This window comes from Tamandua tetradactyla, chromosome 4, assembly GCF_023851605.1.
Source record: "Tamandua tetradactyla isolate mTamTet1 chromosome 4, mTamTet1.pri, whole genome shotgun sequence".
Classification (NCBI taxonomy): Eukaryota; Metazoa; Chordata; class Mammalia; order Pilosa; family Myrmecophagidae; genus Tamandua; species Tamandua tetradactyla.
Genome location: NC_135330.1, coordinates 186,395,496 through 186,416,429, shown reverse-complemented (window position 1 = coordinate 186,416,429; position 20,934 = coordinate 186,395,496). Strand labels below are relative to the sequence as shown.

Genomic DNA, 20,934 nt, shown 5'->3' with positions numbered 1-20,934 from the left:
ACCTCTTTGGATCTCATTCTAAAACAGGGATGGCTGTACAAACACTTAAAAGTTACTGTAAAAATCAAATGAAATAAAGATATGATGCATTTAGCATACAGAAGGTTCTCAATAAATGTTAACTTCTCTTCTTCTAACCTGTACTTTAATAACTCAGGCAGGTCAATGTCTTCAAAGCATTTAGAATATTTCATATCTATGTACAGTTTACATATAACTGATATTGAAAGGAACATAGCCAATTCAGAACACACAATGATATAAATAAAATGTATATAGTAGAGTCATATGGTACATCCAACAGGAAATAAAGTAAAGTTAAAAGATCAATCCTTTAATGATTTGAGGGCTATGCTGAGTACATGTGAAAATATTTCTGATGCCATTTTGAAGAAGTGCATAGAGATAAAGAAAGAAACCGCCTACAAAACCTCTTGAGAATTGTAGTAGTTAGATGCAGTTGTCAACTTGGCCAGGTGAAGGTGCCTAGATCTATTGCTATGGACATGAGCCAATGGCGTGTGAACCTCATCTGTTGCTGATTACATATGCAGTTGGCTAGGAGGCATGCTTGCTGCAATGAATGATGTTTGATTTAATTGGCTGGTGCTTAAATAAGAGAACTTAATGTAGCACAGCCCAAGCAGCTCAGCACTTGCAGCTCAACCCAGGCCTTTGGAGATTCAGTAAGGAATCACCCCAGGGAGGTTGTTGGAACCCAGAGGCCTGGAGAGAAGACCAGCAGAGATCAACAGAGATCCCACATAAGAAAGAACCTCAGTTAAAAGTTACCTGCCTTTCCTCTGAAGAACTAACGAAATAAATCCCCTTTTATTAAAAGCCAATCCATCTCTGGTGTGTCGCATTTGGGCAGCTAACGAACTAGAACAAGAATGCTCTCAATTTTTTCATAATTTGTACTTCCTTTGACTGAAGAATTTTTTGTCCTAGGTTATTTATTTATTTATTTTTTACCATTTTTTAATTGTGAAATATATATTAAAAAAGCAATATATTTAAAAGTATACTTTAACAAGTAGTTATAGAACAAATTTCAAAGTATGATATCGGTTACAGTTCCACAGTTTCAGGTATTTCCTTCTAGCTGCTCTAAGACACTGGAAACTAAAAAGAAATATCGCTATAATGATTCAATAGTCACACTCATTTGTTAAATCCCATCTTCTCTATTACAATGCCTCCCTCTCATTTGATCCTTCTTCCAATCTTTAGGGATATTTGGGCAACAACCATTCTAACTTCAGGTTGAAAAGGGGAGTTGACATTATGGGGTAGGGAAATGCAACTTGTTGATGCTCTTGGAGAAAGAGGTTAAATGGGTTTCAGTTAACCCATTCAGGGTCTGGATGGCCTAGGAACCATCTGGAGGTTCTAGGTTTCTGGAAAATAAACTTGGTGAGTGAAACTTTAATATAGTCTAGAGCCCTGGGTATTCTTTAGGATTTTACAGGAATACCGTTGGTTAGGGCTTTGTCCTGGGTTATTTTTATGCTTTACAAGAGGGATTACAAATTTGTTAATGTTTATTTCCCAGTTTAATCTCTGATATTTTACCCTGTCATTCACTTCACAGTTAGTCAAAGATAATTAGCTCCTGCATACTTCATAATGTGTCATCAGTACAGTACGTAATAAAAGCAATTATAGAACAAACAAACCAAGATATCTAGTAATATTTGGTTCTGGATTTTTCCTTAGGATTGGAAGTGGAGACTTCAGATGTCTAGTACTTTTGGCAGAGCACATGAGGCCATTTCTAAATTAGGAGAGTAGAAAACAGAAACAAAAATTACTGTATACAGAATTCCTATTTTTCTATGGCTAACTTGTGAAAATAATTACATGTTAACTTTCAGAAACATGTTTTTAATAGTGGTATTGGAAAACATGATTCATATCCACTTCAGAATCATAACTGTTTCTATATGTAGTAATTACTATGTTTTCCATATAGTGCTTTAAATGTATGTAATCAAAAGCTACTATTTTAATAAAGCAATTGCAACTGGAACACCTTTATATGCATAATTATCTAGAAAAGGAAGTAAACAAAATACATTAAAAATGTATAAAATTAAAGCATTTACCACTTCTTCTAAAACAGCTAGCTACCATCAGCTGCCATTTCACTTGTGTAGGCCTATTAAAAGAAATAAATTACATGGAATTAGAGATAAACAAAATTAATCTGTGATATTCAAAAGGTTTTGCAAAGCTAAATACCTGAACTGCCTTTCAGTTATGTTCTGACCATTTTCCTTCATGATTATCAGTCAAATAAACATCAGGACATTTAAAATTGGGGGTGCTTCAAAGTTTATCTAATTCATGCTTTAGATATTTTTTTTAACGAGCCACTTTAACTTGTTTGGTTAAAGACCATTGTATTCTATTTTAACCATTATAATCCCCAATCCCACAACTTTATACTTAGGTTTGCAAATTTAGTACCCAAGAGGCTATTTTTTAATTACATGTCGGAATAATTGGACTTTAACTACAGAGACAATGATAGAATTTCTTACATCCTTTTTTCACATTAAGAAGAAATAAAATTCCTTTCTAAAGTACCTAACCATAACCAGGATTTCTAAAGATTACTGTTAAACATATCTATGAAAAGCAAGATTTGAAGAAATAAAATCCTAGGACAATTTAATGCTCTTCTCACTTCTTTTCTGAATCTCCCTTCTATCTCCCTGATGCCTTCAAAGCCTCATTTCCTATTCAGTTTGATAGTAAAACCTACCAGCTTTGGAATCAGATATGGGTTTCAATCACAGCTCTGTTACTTCCTAGCAGATGTCCCGGGCAAGTTACTTAACCTCAAATCCACTGCCTACACAGCTACTCACTGTAATCTAAATAAAATAAGCTATCTAACCATATTACTTTCCTGCTTAAAGACTGTCAACTCCCTCTAAGTTAAATCTAAGATCTGTACTCAGGCCATCCATGTTTCAGCTCTTGACCCCCTCTCCAATTCGTCTGCCACCATTCCCTGCACACTGACATTCCTTCTGCACACACCCTCACCACTATCTGAGACTCATTCCAACCTCTTCACCTCTTCTACTCCAGGCTGGATTAGATAGCCTGTTCAACGTGCACCCTTGAATCTCTGGCACACACTGCACTTACTATCCAGCATTATTATTTATGTTTATGAATCCTTTATTATATGGTAAATTCCTTGAGGACAGCAATCACAAATCTTTGTATCCCCCAGGACCAGCAAAGTGCCTGATACACACTGGATGTTTATTAATCATTATTCCCTCTCCTTTGCATAATCAAATATGTCTTGATAGTTGTCTTCAAGACTTGGCATTCTAAGTTTTACCCCAGCAACCTATTAACTGTGTGAATTTGGGGGAGTGATTTAAATTCTTTATGTCTCAGTTTCCTCATGTGTAAAACTGGGATAATACCTAGTTCTGAGGATTGTTGTGAGGACTAAATAACATAATGCATTTAAACAATGAATATTAGTGTGATGGTTTGGTTCTGGTGTCAACTTGGCCAAGTGATGATGCCCAGTTGTCTGGTCAGGCAAGCACTGGCCTGACATTGCTGCAATGATATTTTGTGGCTGGCTAATAAACCTGAAGGCTCATGTACTAAATCATCCGTGAGTTAATTGTGTCTGTGGCTGATTACACATGCGATCAACAAAGGCTGTCTCCCACAATAAGATAATCAAATCAGTTGAAGGCTTTTAAGGGAGGAGACTCTTTCACTGTTTTCTTCAGCCAGTGAGACTCTCCTATGGAGTTCATCCAGACCTTCATCAGAGCTGCCAGTTCCACATCTGCTCTATGGATTTTGGGCTCTTCCATTCCCATGGTTGCATGAGACACCTTTATAAATCTCATATTTACAGGTCTCTGTAAATATTTACAGGTTCTGTTTCTCTAGAGAAACCTGACTAATACAATTAGTTATTATTATAATTAATTCTTTTTTTTCTAATTTCACGAAAGCAGTCAAACAGTAGCAGCCAGAGAGGTTGTTAAGCAGTATGTTTGTGCTGATGTGTGAGCACATGAGATCCCTTATGGGGGAAAAGGATGAATTCTTCTAGGTATTGAAGTAGTTCAGTGAAGAGAGGAAGAACAAGACTCATGACTTAATGCTAACACAGTGCTAAGCAATATCCTAGATCATCAATTCTAGCTGATCCAAACTACAGATATCTGGAACAGGGCTTCCTCCCATTAGCATGTATGATGGTGCACTCACATAATTTGCATAGTCATTAAAATATTTTATGCATTTTAACAGTTAATAAGCTTCCATATGTAATATATGAAACAAAGCAATAATTTAGGATATGAAATAAAAATGTAATAAATGTAACAAGGTAATAATTTAGGACATGAAATAATAAAATTAGCTTCAGAATTAAGCTGCCATGTTCCTAAAGTTTCTTCTAATAATTAGAGAGAGCCCAGGGCAGGCAAGTTAATACAGGACATGTAAGTTTTGCACAAAACCAAATCAGCAATGTTTCTAATAGAGAAAGATAGCAATAATGTCTACTATACTATTTTAAAGTTTTAACTGAAGGGTAAGAGCTTAAAAAGCATAATTAAAAAATCTATATGTAATTATAAAACTAATAAAATTTATAATTCAAAAATTTGACTATATTTGAAATTAAATTTCATTCCTCATAAAAATCAGTTTTAGATATTAGTACTAAAAATACTGTAAAAAGCATTCTCACTGGATGATACTGTTTCTATCCTTGCCCAAGTAAATTTTTACTGCTTCAAATTACTAGCTAAAGAAGTAAAATTGTTTGAAAAACTAATCATTTTCCTTTTCTTAACAATAAAAAATGCCACTACTGACATAATAATCATAAATCTTAAAGAACATTCTCTAATGCAACCCAATAATGGAATTACATTAAATGAACCACTTAGGATTAGGATTTCTCGATGTTTTGAGACATGACTTATGGGTAAAGAACATAGAAAACATTAGTGCAAGTTTAAACCAATCACCCAAATGAGCAGATTACTAAGAATCATTTTCTAGTCTGCCAAAGCCACCAGAATGTAACACACATTCAGAGATGGATGGGCTTTTTATGAGAGGATTTATCTAGTTAAAAGCGTATAGTTCTTCAGAGGAAAGGCAGCTAACTTTCAACTGAGGTTCCTTCTTACACGGGAAGGCACAGGATGATCTCTGCTGGCTTTCTCTCCAGGCCTCTGGGTTCGAACAACTTTCTCTGGGGTGATTCCTTTCTGCATCTCCAAAGGCCTAGGCTGAGCTGCGAGTGCTGAGATGAGGTATGCTGAGCTACTTGGGCTGTGCTATGTTGAGCTCTCTCATTTAAGCATCCAGCCAATTAAATCAAACATCACTTATTGCAGCAGGCAGCCTCCTAGGCAACTGCAGATGTAACCAGCGACAGAGGAGCTTCACATGCCATTGGCTCATATCCAGAGCAAAACCCTCCCCTCCCCTGCTTTTGTACAAAACTTGTAAATCATATATTAACTTGCCTTCCCTAGGCTCTCTTCGATTATCAGAAGAAACAGTAGGAACATGGCAGCTTAATTCTGAAGATTAATAAAATACATTTATTTCACATCCTAAATTATTCCTTTGTTACATTTATTATATACAGAAGCTTATTAACTGCTATAATGCATAAAATCTTTTAATGTTCACACAAATCATATCAGTGCATCATCATCAAATATATACAAAGAACATATATTTTTACTGTAGAGGCAACTTACATAACAAATAAATATTGAGCAAATAAAAAAAAACTGGTTCTTAGATATATGGCCAGGAAAAGTGGTTAATGCATATTGAATATCTCTGGCACTGAGACAGGAGGAGGTAAGAACATGTGTAAGCAAGTAAATTTAGGGGAAAGCATGGAGAGATAAATATTAAGGGAATTCCTAGAAAAGGCTTATGTCTATTTTCTAGGAAACTGAAGTGGGAAATAGGAAAAGGAATTGAGACCTGGGAGAAATGGGTGAGGGAGCTCATCAGAAACACTTAAGAGCAATGGGCAGTGGTCAAATAAAACAAATTTGTATAGCATTGACTCACATGGTCAGTCACATAATTTATCTGTGATTCACAGGCTGTTTATAGGAATGGAAATGAATGGCTGGATTGACCTAAGAGTTGAATTCTTCTGGGACGGATGTCACAGCAAAGCAGGAGAGACAAAGGAACTGAGCATGCCATCAAGAAAGGGAATAAACCTAATCAATTAAGCAGTTTTGTTAGGATGAGCTCAAAGCTTAAGCCAGGAGCGGTCTGAGATTGCAAGAGAAAGAAAGGGTCAAGAGATGCAGGTATCAGTGTCACCATGAAAGGCACACTGGAAAACCGGGTAAGAAAGCTAAAAGAGAGGAGGTTATGTTCAGAAATCTGAATATGGTAAAATAAGACTGTACTGGAATTAGGGAGGTCAAGATTTGCTAGGTTAAATAATGATGAATTTTAGCCTAGCAAAGCTGGTGGACCAAGCTTCAAAGGAAGAAGGGTTTTACATGACCTGATGGTTAAAGTTAGGGCTGGCAATAACTCTAAGAAAAAGACTGCGATGTGTTACCTACATAGCTTTGAGTTTAACGATGTAATTAAACTAAAACTATTCCATATTTGGTAATTGGTTTTATAATTCTCAAAACATTTATGTGAAATAAATGTCATACACTTTAATTGCCTAATACAAATGCCACGCAAAAATGACTTATCATTAAGCACTCCTTTATAGTTCAAATGATTCTAAGCGACATTTGAGCTTAAAATTCAGTTTGGCCAGATATAAAGAACATGATGTATTCAAATTGTTTTTTAATCAAACACATACCAAACATTCTGAGATGAACTTAAAAACATTCAAAAATTTTAATTTTTAATATACAATGCATGTCAATTGAAAGTTGAAAACAATTGTTTTCTATTAGGACTGAGAAATGAAACTTAGCCTTAGGGCTGAGATAGACTTATACATGGATTTGTAAAGAAGTAATACTGGTTTGCTAAATCATGAGAAACAAAAATACACAAAGTATCTTAAAGAAATATTTTTATGATTCTAATGCAAAGGGAAATATATTTATCAAAATAAATACCAAGTAAAAAGAAAAGATAAAATGGAGATAATGCATATGTGTTCATTAATATCTACTCTTAATTTAATATGCCTATTAGATATTATTTAGGGATAAAAAAATCTCAACACAAAACATTTAAATAAATATAAAATAACAATAATTACTTACTGTATAAGAGAAGCTCTTTCAAAGTACTGAATGGCTTTTTCACAAAACTGGGTGTCAATGTAATAGGCCCCCAGCCACTCAATGACTTCAATGTTTGAAGGGAAATACCTATATGACTAGAAAAAACATGTAAAATGACAATACAACTTCAGTGGCAATGTACAATTTAGTTCTTGAATACTTCATTTATTGAATGTTTTAATTTATTCAATATGAAATTTCTTAATAAATTATGAGCTATTGTAAGCAAAAGTTTTGAAATTGTACAAGCTAGTAAAAACATAAAATTGGTTTGACGCATTTAAAGAAATTATCTGTAATTTTTGTATTAAAAATTTTTTAAAATTTAATTTCTTTTTGATTATACTGATAATTGAGAGGCAAATTAAATATTTAATAGAATAAAAAAGAGAAGTAAAAGATGTTTCAAGAGAGAAATGGATTTGTATTTTATACTTAATTTTTATTGAAATTAATCAAAAGCTAAAACTTCATATTCCAAGAATGCTTTATTTTATTTTCAATTAATTATTCAATTTAAAACAAGTTACCATTCTTATGTTAAAAAATTAAAAGTTCTGCTACCTTCTTTATAATAAGTCATAAAATGCTAAAAAATGGGAGGAAAGTAAGATCATACACCTACCTCATAGTAATATTGAAAAGCTTGGGATTTATCTCCTTCACTATCATATAATTCTCCTAGTTTAGACAAAGCTCTAGAATCAGTTGGAACAACACTGATCAACTGCATTAGCCATTCAATAGCTTGATTGGGATCTTCCATTAATTCATATCTTGGGCAATGCCAGTTAAGGACAACAAAAGTTTCCTAAATTCATTAACCAATAAGCAAATCTAAAAAATATTACAATAAATATATTTCTTAGCCTACAGTAATGTGGTACTTAACACTGCTCTAGATTTCTCTGGAGGTGGTGACAGAAAATGGAGTAGTAATCTAAATAATACTATTGCTTCCTATGCATACGCCTTGCTTTTCCTTTGGCTTCATTACTATCCACTAAGAACACTAAGAACACCTCCCAAATTTCTAATTGAAGTTAGTTTGTCATTTTATTCAAAGCATCATCCAAATTTACCCTTAATAACAATTCCTGAATGTTGTCTTCAATTATTTCATCTCTCTTAACATGTTCGGTACATGTGTTAGTTAGATTTAGTTGTCAACTTGGCCAGGTGAGCATACCTAGTCTTGTTGCTACGGACATAAGCCAATGGTATGTGAACCTCATCTGTTGCTAATTACACCTGCAGCCGGCTAGGAAGCGTGTCTGCTGCAATGAGTGATGTTTGACTTAATTGGCTGAGCTTAAATGAGAGAACGCAATGTAGCACAACCTAAGCAGCTCGGCATTCCTCATCTCAGCACTTGCAGCTTAGCCCAGGCCTTTGGAGATGCAGAAAGAAGTCACCTCGGGGAAAGTTGTTGGAACCCAGGGGCCTGGAGAGAAGACCAGCAGAGACCATCCTGTGCCTTCCATGTAAGAAAGAACCTCAGTGGAAAGTTAGCTGCCTTTCCTCTGAAGAACCAACAAAATAAATCCCCTTTTATTAAAAGCCAATCCGTCTCTGGTGTGTTGCATTCCGGCAGCTAGCAAACTAGAACAGTATATCAAGGAAATGGTTTTCATGTATTTTTTCCTGTGGGTTTTCCCTAATTAAATTATAAGCCTGAGGTAGGGAGCTCTTTTTGTAGCTTACCTTAGTGCCTTGTAAGTACTCTGCATGCTCTCAAATAATTTATTCACACCAATATTTACTGATTATTTACTATTTATTTATATATTTGCTGTCTGAATGAAATTAAAATATTTCAATCCAAAACTTTATTGAAAAAGAAGGTCTTCTGCATTTAATGATGACACATCTGAGGCCACAAGAAAGAATAAAATTTTAAAAAAATTATTCAAATAACCTTGAACACATGAATTGCTTGACTGGATCCAATGTGATTATGAACTGGGAACTTCAGATCATGATACTAGCAGTTTCAGAGAAATTAAGTAGACAAAAAAAAAAGCTAAGATAAGTAAGTATGAGGTCATATGCTCTAAAACTAAAATTTAAAAAATCTACTCTACTAAAAGTATTGTACCAAAAGTCTTTAAAACTACTAATGGTACATCTAACAATATACTTTGTACAAAATAATATCAACAAAATGGTAACTTAAAGACTTATGTAAGATTTTAACCCTTCCCAAAGTTGTTGTCAAAGTTCATTAAAACAAGGAGAGAAATCAAAGTTTTTTTTCAAATAGTGTGAAAGGTATTAAAACAACAATAAATTTCTGCCTTCCTACCCAAGGGCAGGGGAAAAAATAAAAACTAAGGAAACCTAAGAGTTGAAGAATAAACAGACATGAGAGCAATGCTTTGTATTTCTACATTCCCCAGAGTTCTAACCATAATATTGGCACACAGAACTAGCACATAGCAGAGACATTTAATAAATGTCTGTAGAATGAATGGCATGAATAAGTGAATTCATATATACTGCTCCATAATTTTAGAGGGTAAAGATCTTTGGAGAGTTATACTTACATGTCAACTAAAACAACAAAAATTATCCAAACTCAATAAACAGTACTAATCAGTAATGAACAATATTTTCCTTTTAATTAATTAGTAACTTACTGCTTCAAAGACATCCTAAAAACTTTAGAATTAATGCAATGTTCAAAAGTATCTAATCTACTTTCAAGGAATAACTCAAGGAATAGCTTATGTACCCAAAACGTAATACTCAATTACTTGAACTATTATTTCCAAAAATTAATAAATAATAAGGTAAATTCCTCATAATGCAAACAATCTTTGGAAACAACCACTCAAATAACTTTTTTATTACATATTAATCTGCTACTATGTTCTAAAATGTTATCCCCCTCAATTACTTCATTAAGCTTACTTAATAATCAGTACTTGATCATTAAATTAATTACTGTCTAAGTTTTTCAAATAAGATACACATTTGCTATTTGATAAAGAACTTGGGCGCTGTTTCTTAGGATTGCATGAAGTTTCAGGAAACAATCCAAAGCCTCATCTAGCCGGTTTAGCTTCTTATAGGTGAGGCCTTAAAGAAAGAAAAAGAAAATCTATAAGTATTTTTATTGGCAGTAATTAATGTACTCAAAGTTACAGAACAAATAGTTAAATATATGTAAATATTTATTTAAAAGGAAAAAGGAAGATGAATTGAGAATATTTTTTTAAGAACAATGTGGGTAGAGGGTTGGGGGAGTTCCTCAAGAGCTACTAAAATGCTATAATGCTTCGATAATTTTTAAAGTTATATATTTCCTGTAGAGGGACAGGAAAGTACAAACAGATCAATAAAACAGAACAAATAGTTCAGAATTTGACTCAGTCATGGAATTTAGTTAATGAGAATTTAGAATCACGAGGAGAAAGGGACTAGTCATTAAATAGCGCCAGGACAACTGACTGTTCAAGAATAAAAGCAATTAGATTCCTATTTTGTAAAGCAAAATAAAAATTTATTTAAAAACTAAATAGAATAAACAAAACTGTAAAAGTAAGAAACAGGGAAAAGGGAAGTATTTGTAAAACTATATATTTTCAAAGAGTATGAAAAGAAAATATAGGAAAATTATTTTATAATCTTGAGGTAGGGAAGAGAAAACAACAAACAAATGAAGCTGCAAAAAAAAAAGACAACTGTAACTACATAAATATCACAAATGTGTTTGACAAAAGAAATTATAAACAAAGTTAAGAGTCAAGCAATAGATTAGGAAAAAGTATTTACAAATTATAAAGAGAATAAACAAGTAACTCTGCATTTAAAGGGCAAGCCTCTGTTTTCAGGCCTTTGCTCTTCTTCTCTGCAGTAATGCTCTTGCCCCAATGTACAAGGTTCACTCTCTCACTTCCTTCAAATATTCCCTTACACTTTACCCTCTCAGTGAGGCTTTCCTTGATACTCTAAAATTGCTAATTTCCTCCTGCCTATTCTCCTCCTAACTCTCCTGTATTTCCCAAGGCTGGTAGGAGAATCTGCCTCTATCCTTCAGGCAGGAGAATGGGAGGAAAGATCAAATTGACTCTGACCAGTATTATTCCAACTAAGTAGATCAGACAGATCTCCTTACAGTGAGGGGCCAGTTCATAAATTCCACTCATGTACTCAAAGAATCCAATCAGCCTTTTAGCTGTAAACTCTTAAGTATGAAGAGACAAGCATCAGACATCAAAGGAAAGATCATAAATGAAAAACAGAGAAGAAAACAAACAAGCAAACAACAAATAGCCAAAAAAAAAAAAAAAAAAAAAAAAAAACCATACAGGGAGATGAAAAGGAAGCTTCAAAAGAGGTTTCATTAATAACCCAAGAAATAAGAAACAATATTGCAATAATGTTTGCAATATTGCACAAACATGAGTACAAAGGAATCACACCAATTTCAGGTTACCTGTCAAGAGAAGGGAAGGGGATGGGGTAGGTAAGCCTTCAACTCTTGTAACACTTTGTTTATTAAATACACAGTCTGAGGTTAATATGGCAATATGTTAAAAGGTGTTAAATCTGGGTAGCAGGTACACAGGTATTTATTTTTTCAGTGTATTTTTGTATGTTTTCTAATAATTATTGCTCATAATTAAAAAGGAAGAAAATGAGATTTACTTTCACCTATTAATTTGGCAGAAACTGAAAAGGATTACAATATGCAGTGTTGGCAGAATTTGGGAACTCAGTAAATCTCATACACTGTGGTGGAAAAAGCAATCAAAAAAAGGCCTTTTTGGAAGGCAATATCTTAGAATCATTAATCCCATTTAAAATATTCTATAATCTGAGAGGCCTTTTCAATTTTTTTTTTTTAGAAGGCAACACCTCCTTCTCCTAAGGAGCTGGCGTTCTTTAAAATACCACTGCTAATCTGCAAAAAATCAATTTTCACTGTGTTTCACTTACCAATATTATAAAGTGCTTCAGTACAAGAAGAATCATTTCTCAGAGCCTCCTTGTAGAATTCAGCTGCCTTCTCATAATCACCATTTGCAAAAACTGTATTCCCTTTATTAGTAAGAGCTGATGGATTATACCTATCAGAATTCACAGCTAAATCTGCATAGCTGCTGGCTTGTGCAAATTCATTTTCCTAAATAAAGTACAAAATAAATGTAAATTACTTCAATATCATCAAATATCTACATTTAATCTTTTCTGACTGGTCTAAGATTACAGATATGATAAACAGAGAGAAAATATTTTATGTATCTTGGTCTTAATAAACAATTTTACAGAACTGTTTTTAATCCTCAAACTCAACTATCTAACTTTCTTATGATTGACTTCTCTACTATTTCATGGCTTGTACAACAGTATTTATATGTAAGTGGCTCCATTTTCAATGACTAAATTCCATGTTATTATTTACCACAGCATTAGCTTTCAAAGTGCTGAAATATCTATAAAGGCCTCACTATCCTTTATGCCCCCTAGCAAAACGGTTGAGTTACCTATTTCTATTTCTAGCACTCTTTCCCTCTCCACTGCCAAATTCTTGACCCAGACTTGCCATGATTCATGGGAGCCACATGTAACCTCTCCTTCCTCAAGTTAATAGTAGTTTGTGCCATGTCAACTTGGGTAAGCTAGAATGACATTTCCTAGAATCCCCTTCCCTGGTGGCTCTTGTTCAGAGCCAGCCAAAAGAGGGGCTTCTGTGCAATATGGAGAACAGATGTGAAGCTGCAGCCTTGTCTCTGGGAAGGTCTTTTCTCATAATCTGATGCAGAGAATGATGCAGAAGTGCCCAGAGGGCTCCACATCATCCACACACACCTCCACTCCTTCAGCTCTTCTTCAGAATTGGGCAATCCAGACCCGTGACCAGGGCTTGGCTGTGGACCCACAGAGGAGGTAGCTATGCAGAGGCTACAGCTTCCCAAAGACATCTCCACAAAGTCCCCCTTCTGGTCCCACTTTGACAGCCAGACACACTTGGCCTCTCAGATTCACTGATTGGTGACTCTTCAGACACTCTAACCTTTACTTCCATCACTCCTTCCACAACTGTATGAGATCTAATTCATGTATCACTTTTCCTATTAACTAACACTCCTGGTGACTATTTGCCTAACTGAGCTTTTTTTAAGTTGAGATATAATTCATATATCATAAAATTCACCCCTCAGTAGTTTTTAGTATACAACCACGACCATTATCTAATTCCAGAGCATTGCACCATCCCAAAAAAGAAACACATATCCATTAGTAGTCACTTCCCATTACCCTCTTCCCAAGCTCTGGCAATCACTATCTACTTTCCATCTCAATGAATGAATTTGCTTACTCTAGATAGTTCATAGTGAAATCTCATAATATTTTTCCTTTTCTATGTGGCTTCACTCATTTTGCATAATGTTCTCAAACTTCATCCATGTGGTAGCATGTATCAGAACTTCATTCTTTTTATGGCTGAATAATATTCCATTGCTTATTATCTTGCTTATCTATTCATCTGCTGATAGACAACTTAGGTTGTTTCCAACTTTTGCCTATTGTGAATAATACTGCTATGAACGTTCATGTACAAATTTTTGCGTGGACCCTTGATTGAACTTAAATACAAAAACTGGTACCTAGAAATGGGACGCTGCCGTGATAAAAAAAACTAAAAAATATAGTGCTGTCTTTCTAAGCAGGAAGGAACCTAAATTTATAAAAGCAGCAAGTTGTTATTGATGGAGATTGAGAGATGGGAACCACTGGTGGAGGTTGGAAAGGCTGAAGAGAACTGTTACTGAGGGCTGGAAAAGGGCAATGTGGGTTTGGTAGTAGTGAAATGATGGGCAAAATTGGCATGTACATAACTTGGGAAATAGAAAATATACAAATGAACTTGTGGATCTAGTAAGAAGATATCCGGGCAGGATGATGAATGTATCAATGAGTTTATTTTAACTGTGTATAATAAGGTACAGGAAGAAAGAGATGAACTAAAGAGAGAACTGTTCAGTTTGCAAATAAAATTTAGAGGAAAAATAGAAGAACCAGTCTTACTGGGTTAGAAAATAAAACTATTTCCTATTTCCAGTCTCTCCTGTCAGCACAAGATTCACAAAATAAGAATGGGTTGCAGTGTGAAGATCAATCCAAGAGTGTGGCTGTAACACCCTTTATAAACATCTCAAAGATTTACAGTAGTGCCTACCAGATTTCTCAGTAAAGAAGGTTCTAAGAGTCTTTTCCTTTACTTTTTATTTTGAAATACTTCCAGACTTACAAGACAGTTACGAAAATAATAAAAACTCCATACAGAGAATACCAATACACCCTTATCCCCTAGGTACCCAGATCTATCAATTTTAACATTTTGCCACATTTGCCATATCGTTCTACCTACAGAATATATAATATATTCTTTACCTATCTATCCATCCATCTTTCTATTCATATATCTATAAATCCATTTTCTGAACACTTGAGTGTAGGTTGTATACACCATTCTCCTTGAAAACAATAGTGCCATGCACATTTCATAAGAACAAGGATATTCACTTATGTAACCATCTCAAGTGCAACCATTAAGCTCCTGGTAGTCTATACTCCAAATTTTGTTTCTATGAGCTTACATATTCTCCATTATTTTCTTTGTAGCCACCAAGGGGCTTACATGTAGAACCTTAAATCTATAATAATCTCGTTTTCTTTGACACAAACTCAACTTTAATATTACATACAAACTATGTTAATACAACCCTCTGTACCCTCACCTTTATGCAGTTCTTGCCAGAAATTGTGTGTTAATATATTAGGAATCAAAACCACTGATTTATCATTACATTTTATACATTTGTCTTTTAGATCCTGCAGGAAGTAAAAAGTGGAGTTATAAACCAAATATACAATATTACTGGCATTTATATTTTCCCATGTTGCTACCCATACCAGACATTTTTATTTCTTCACACAGCTCTGATTGGTTATCTATTGTCCTCTCCTTTCAAACTACTGAACTCTCTTTAGATTTCCCAAAGGGCCAGTTCAGTGGTGATGAAGTCCCTCAACTTTTGTTTATCTGGGAATGTGTTAACCTCTCCCTTTGGTTAAAAGAGACAGATAGCCCAAAGTGAAAAAAGTTCTGTGGAACACCAAATTTGTAAGGAAGCAAGAAGAAGGTTGAGAAAATTACTCAGCTGTATATACCAGCCATATCTTATGTAACAGGAAAGCCCACTCAGATGCAGATTCAAACGCCCCAGAGAACAAAGGAATGGGGAAGTACTCCCAGCAAGCAGAATTGGGTCCTAATCAAGAAATATTCCCAGATTAGGAGTTCTTAACCATAGGTGCTTAAGCAGATTTCAAAATTGTTACGGGCCAGGGACTGCTCCATGCCTCCCATTCCTCCTCTTTTTGAATGGGGGTTATTCTAGTTACTCTGTTCCTACCTCACCATAGTATGTTGAGTATACAAGGGGCAGAAACTTGTCTTTTTAAATCACAAATCTCTGGTTCAGGAGAAATGTGCCTAAGAGAGCCTTGTCTTTATTCAGACTTGATGCAGATCTTGATCTTTGAGCCTGATGTTAAGACAGGCTGAGACTCTGAGAGTCTCATGGGAAGGATGTGAACCTCTGGGGTTTGAGTGGAGGCAATGGTAGATTGTTATAATTATGGCTCCGAGTGGATTACCTTGGTATGGTTTTGTCACATCATGACTCTGAGCTTGGCCATTTGACTTATTTCGGCCAACAGGATAATAAACATGATGCAAGCAGGAGCTTAACAAGTGTCTATGCTTTGGAGTTTTCTCCCTTGGAAGCCAGTTGCCAGGTAAAGACGTCTGGGCTCTCCTGCTGGACAAATGCTATGAAGGAGGACTGAGGCACCCTGACCAATAGCTCTACCTTACTACCAGTCATGAGTGAGGCCATTCTGGACCATGCATCCTCAGTCAACCACAGATGACTGAAGCTGCATGGGTAACCTCACAAAAGATCAGCAGAATAGCCACCCAGATTAATCTGGTCTAAAATGTAGAAGTGCAAGCAAATAAATGGTTGTTATTTTAAGCCACTAAGTTTTGGTGCAGTCTATCACAGAGCAAATGAAAGCTGACCAACTACATACTGGATACCAACATATACCTTCAATTGTATAAAACTAAATACCAAACTTATCACCTTGTCTCAAAACACTCTTAATCATAATCACTTTCCTCAGTACCAAGTACAACATATTATTGCTTATATGCTCCAATGGCTCTGCTTGGTTCACTAAATAAATCTTTCTTCTTTAAAATTTAAAAATTAAAATTTTTCTTGGTGTTCTCCCTCATGTTTATCAAATTTAGTTAAAATTTGGTCACTAATTAAACCACTTTTATAAAATTCACTTATGACTTCATAAATTCAAAGGTTAATGGCTCTAGAGGAAGGGTGCTGGCCAACCAGACCCTTCCACCCAGATCTGCCTTTCAGAATGGACAGCTTATTCCGCTAGCTGCTGAGATGTTGCTGGCTGACAGACCTCTCAAGGAACAACTATGGGATGAAGAGAGATAGCATCCTTGCCCAAGGTCAGGACCCCTTTTGGGGGAGTGGCCTATACCCAAGGTTTGGTTGATACAGGTACCTAAAGGACCAATACTCTCACCCCAACTGAGGACAACACTTAAGGGTCAACACAGCTCCAGGGTTTCTACAGGATTGGTTAAGGCCTTGTGATGACTGCATCACAGAACAACCTCACCCTCTGCTCAGTCCCAGAGGGGTAGATTCCAAGAGCACTCCCCTGTAAACTTTCTGCATGCCAATCTCTATCTTAGAGCCTGCTTTTTCACCTATAACAATGGCCTTTTCTGAGTCTTTACTTTCTTGTACTGCCCTTCTGGTTTCAATACTACATATTCTGCTTTCTTCTTCAAAGACATTATACTATCTTGGTTCTTTTCCTACATGACTTCTTGGTCTGATTTTAACTTTTGCCTCCATGCTGTATGTATATCCCAAAGTTAGCTCTTAGTTCTGTGGTACTTCCTCACCCTTGGAGATATTATCTATTATCAAAGCTTTACCCTCAACAAAGGTAATCACCAAATTTGTATCTCCAGGCCTGATTTCTCATCTGAGATCAGTTCACATGCCTCCTACTTATTTCTATCAGTTACAAATATTTTTTTAAATGTAAAGAACAAACTCAGAGCTTCGTCTTCACACCTGAGGCTGAATATGCACCTTTGTCTCAGCCTCCCTGACATGTATTTTCTTAAATAGCAAGCACAGAACCTTCATTCTTCTTAAATAGCAAGCACAGAACCTTCAAGCACTGTTTCCAGGTAGCTTACTCTTTATTTTCTAAGGGTTCAGGACTCCCAGGAAGATGGCAGAAATAGGGTAAGATGAGTTCACTCCTGCTCCATGGAACAACTAGAGAAGTGACAGATAAACAACCAAGACAGCAGTTCCAGGGTATGAGTAACTTGACAGAGACTTCAATATTATATATGGAGGACCTGGATGAAAAGGCAGAACAATTACAAATGAGAGGACTGGGTGAGTTTATTTACACCTGGGATGTGCTGCAGTGTGCAGGCCAGAACACTGGTGGAAGGAACACTATGCGCCCTCACTCCCACCACCTTATCAGCTTGAAAGATCGTCCTCTCAGCTCCATAGCCAGGAGCTCCAATGGGGAATCCAGAAGCCAAGAGACTTAGTATACCTATGCACAAAGACCTTACTGCTGGGGCACAGTGTCTACTCCCTACTCCTGAAGCAGGCTGCTATGGGTGCCTGCTTTGGGCCGAAATTGGGGAGCCGTCCTCTTGGAAGGAGGTGGGGCACTGTGCTGACAACTGGCTCAGTTGCTTCTGTCCTTCAGCCATGGAGGCCCAGAGCACTCACAGTGTGCATGGGCAGAGAGGTGGGGTTGTGGCAGTGAGCCATGCTGTACCATTCCTGGGTTGGCTGTGGGCAGGGGTACTTGAAATACTCAGTCCCACAGCCCAAAGGTCATTCCAGGTGAAGCCTGAGGATCACCAAACCCATCTTGCCCACAAGTGGAGTCTCCCCCAAGGGTTGGCTTTCAGTGCACACAGAGATCAGCCTTGACAGGTTTTCACCTGGTTGGGTCCCAGCCCAGCCAGCTGACTCAGTCTAGAAAGTGGAGTCTGAAGGGAAGAGGTGGCCCAAGAGCACCATCTGCTGGGAAGATGTAGAAAGTGCAGTTGGGCAAACTGCCTTTCTGCCTAGCTTTTGACAGATATACAATTAGAGTTGGACCTCCTGCATGAGGTCCCGGCCTTGGCTTTTTGGGGAATTACTGACAAACCAAGTGTAAAAGAAGACCTTCAATGCAAACCTAAGTTTTAAACCTAAAATATTAGACGAACAAGAAAATTAACTTTCAAAATAACCTTAACAAGATGGTCAAATGCTTGGAAGGCAAAAGAAAATAAAGCATAGGAAGATGCAAGAAAATATGGCCCAGACAAATAACAAAATTAAACTGTCGGAGGGGACACAGAATTTGGAACAACTAATCAAAGATGGTCACACAAATTTCCTACATAAGTTCAATGGTCAACTAAAGAAAAAGGATAACAAGACACTCTAAGCACATAAAGAAGAATTTGAAGGAATAAATAGAAAAATAGCAGATCTTAGAGAAATAAAAGACACTGTAGAGAAACTTAAAAATATACTAGAGACACAACAGCAGATTTGAAGAGGCAGAAAAAAAAATAAGTCAACTAGAAGACAGAACAATTGAATTCAAATGCACAAAAGAACACATGGCGAAAAAGATGGAAAACTTTAAATTGGATCTTAGGGAAATGATGGACAATACAAAGCACTGTATAAAAACAAACTCAGGATCCTACAAAGGTTCCATGCACTGTGATTACTTTCCAGAAATCTACAAGCTCCAGATGGGTTCCTAGACCAGATAAGCCTTGAAACCAAGAGGGGTCAGCCTCTCCAGAACATCAACTAATTCCATCCCCCTATTCCATATTATCAATAGCCCTTTCCAACATGAAAAAAGTTAGAATGGGCATAGCCCAACTGTCCCTAAAGATGGGGAGAAAGATCAAAGGAGGAGGTGGATTTATACAGAGAAAACAGGATTTAACAAATGAGTATGATGCAGAATCATTATATTGATATTTCTCTTAGAATCCAGTGTCTTGGAGCATCTAGAAGTAAAAACTTAAAATTGTGGAATTGTAATTTATACCAAGTTCTGAAATGTTTTACAACTACTTGTTGTGGTGTGCTTTGAAATGTATTGCCTTTTGTATATATGTTATTTTTCACATACACACACACATTATACACACACACACACACACACACACAAACTCAGCCCCAATTTGCACATCTTTCTGGAATGTAGCTGGCACCACTCTTCTTTTAGTAGATTTAAAATACTGAAGCCATTTTTGTGGTTTTGATCTCTTTTTTCATCTGCTCTAAAAAATATTTTTATTGACAAATCTTCACACACATACATTCCATACATGGTGTACAATCAATGGCTCACAATATCATCACATAGTTGTATGTGATCATTTTTTATAACCATGATCATTTTTATAACATTTGCATCACTCCAGAAAAAGAAATAAAAAGAAAACACTCATAGATACCATACCCTATTCCCCTCCCTCTCACTGACCACTAGTATTTCCATCTACCCAATTTATTTCAACCCTTATACCCCCTATTATTTATTTGTTTGTTATCTTATTTTTTTACTCATATGTTCATACTCTGGATAAAAGGAGCATCAACACAATGTTTTCACAATCACACAGATTGTTACATATTTATATAATCATCTTCAAGAATCAAGGCTACTGGAACACAGCTCAACAGTTTAAGGTACTTCCCTCCAACCACTCCAATATACCATCAACTAAAAAGGTATATCTGTATAATGTGTAGGAATAACCTCCAGGATATTCTCTCCACTCTGTCTGAAATCTCTCAGTCATTGAAACTTTGTTTCATTTCTCTCTTACCCCTTTAGGTCAAGAAGATTTTCTCAATCCCTTAATGTGAGGTTCTGGTTTATCCTGGGAGTTCTGTCCCATATTGCCAGGGAGATTTAAACCCCTGGGAGTCATGTCCCATGCAGGGAGAAGGGCAGTGAGTTCACCTGCCAATGACTCTTAGGCCTAATTTCAAGTATGCTTAGCCTATCCTTTGCAGGAATAAGTTTCATAGGGTGAACCACAAGATTGAGGGCTTGGCCTATTGATTTGGATGTCTCCGTTGCTCAAGAGAGTGTCAGAAATTCTCCAAATGGGGAAATTGAATACTTCCTCCTTTCTCCCCAGTCCCCCAAGAGGACTTTGCAGATACTTCTTTATTCACTGCCCAAATTACACTGGGATATATTGGGGCATCACACTAACCTAGACAAACCAAGAAAAATTCATACTCTATTCAAGATTCCATGTGCTTATGGTGTTCAACTAAACTGACCATACAAGTTAACTTAGGTAATATACTACCCAAAATATGAATTTTGCACCAAATAAACCTTTCTCCCTTTGGTCTCACACAGTAGTTGAAGTTTTAGAATATGGTTGATATCATTCTTTACCTTGTATTCTGCTCTACCTTAACCT

General features: G+C 36.0%; 1 protein-coding gene across 5 annotated transcripts in view; it reads right to left on the bottom strand.

The window, feature by feature from the left end:
- IFT88 (intraflagellar transport 88) overlaps positions 1-20,934 on the bottom strand; it is a 174,550-nt gene that overhangs the window by 67,286 nt on the left and 86,330 nt on the right. For all 5 annotated transcript variants that reach the window (XM_077158807.1, XM_077158806.1, XM_077158805.1 and 2 more), the window contains 5 exons: positions 12,258-12,444; positions 10,286-10,394; positions 7,939-8,089; positions 7,293-7,408; positions 2,109-2,161 (listed from right to left, as the gene is read on the bottom strand). In XM_077158807.1, the coding sequence (XP_077014922.1) occupies positions 2,109-2,161; positions 7,293-7,408; positions 7,939-8,089; positions 10,286-10,394; positions 12,258-12,444 (616 nt within the window). The remainder of the gene's footprint in view (positions 1-2,108; positions 2,162-7,292; positions 7,409-7,938; positions 8,090-10,285; positions 10,395-12,257; positions 12,445-20,934) is intronic.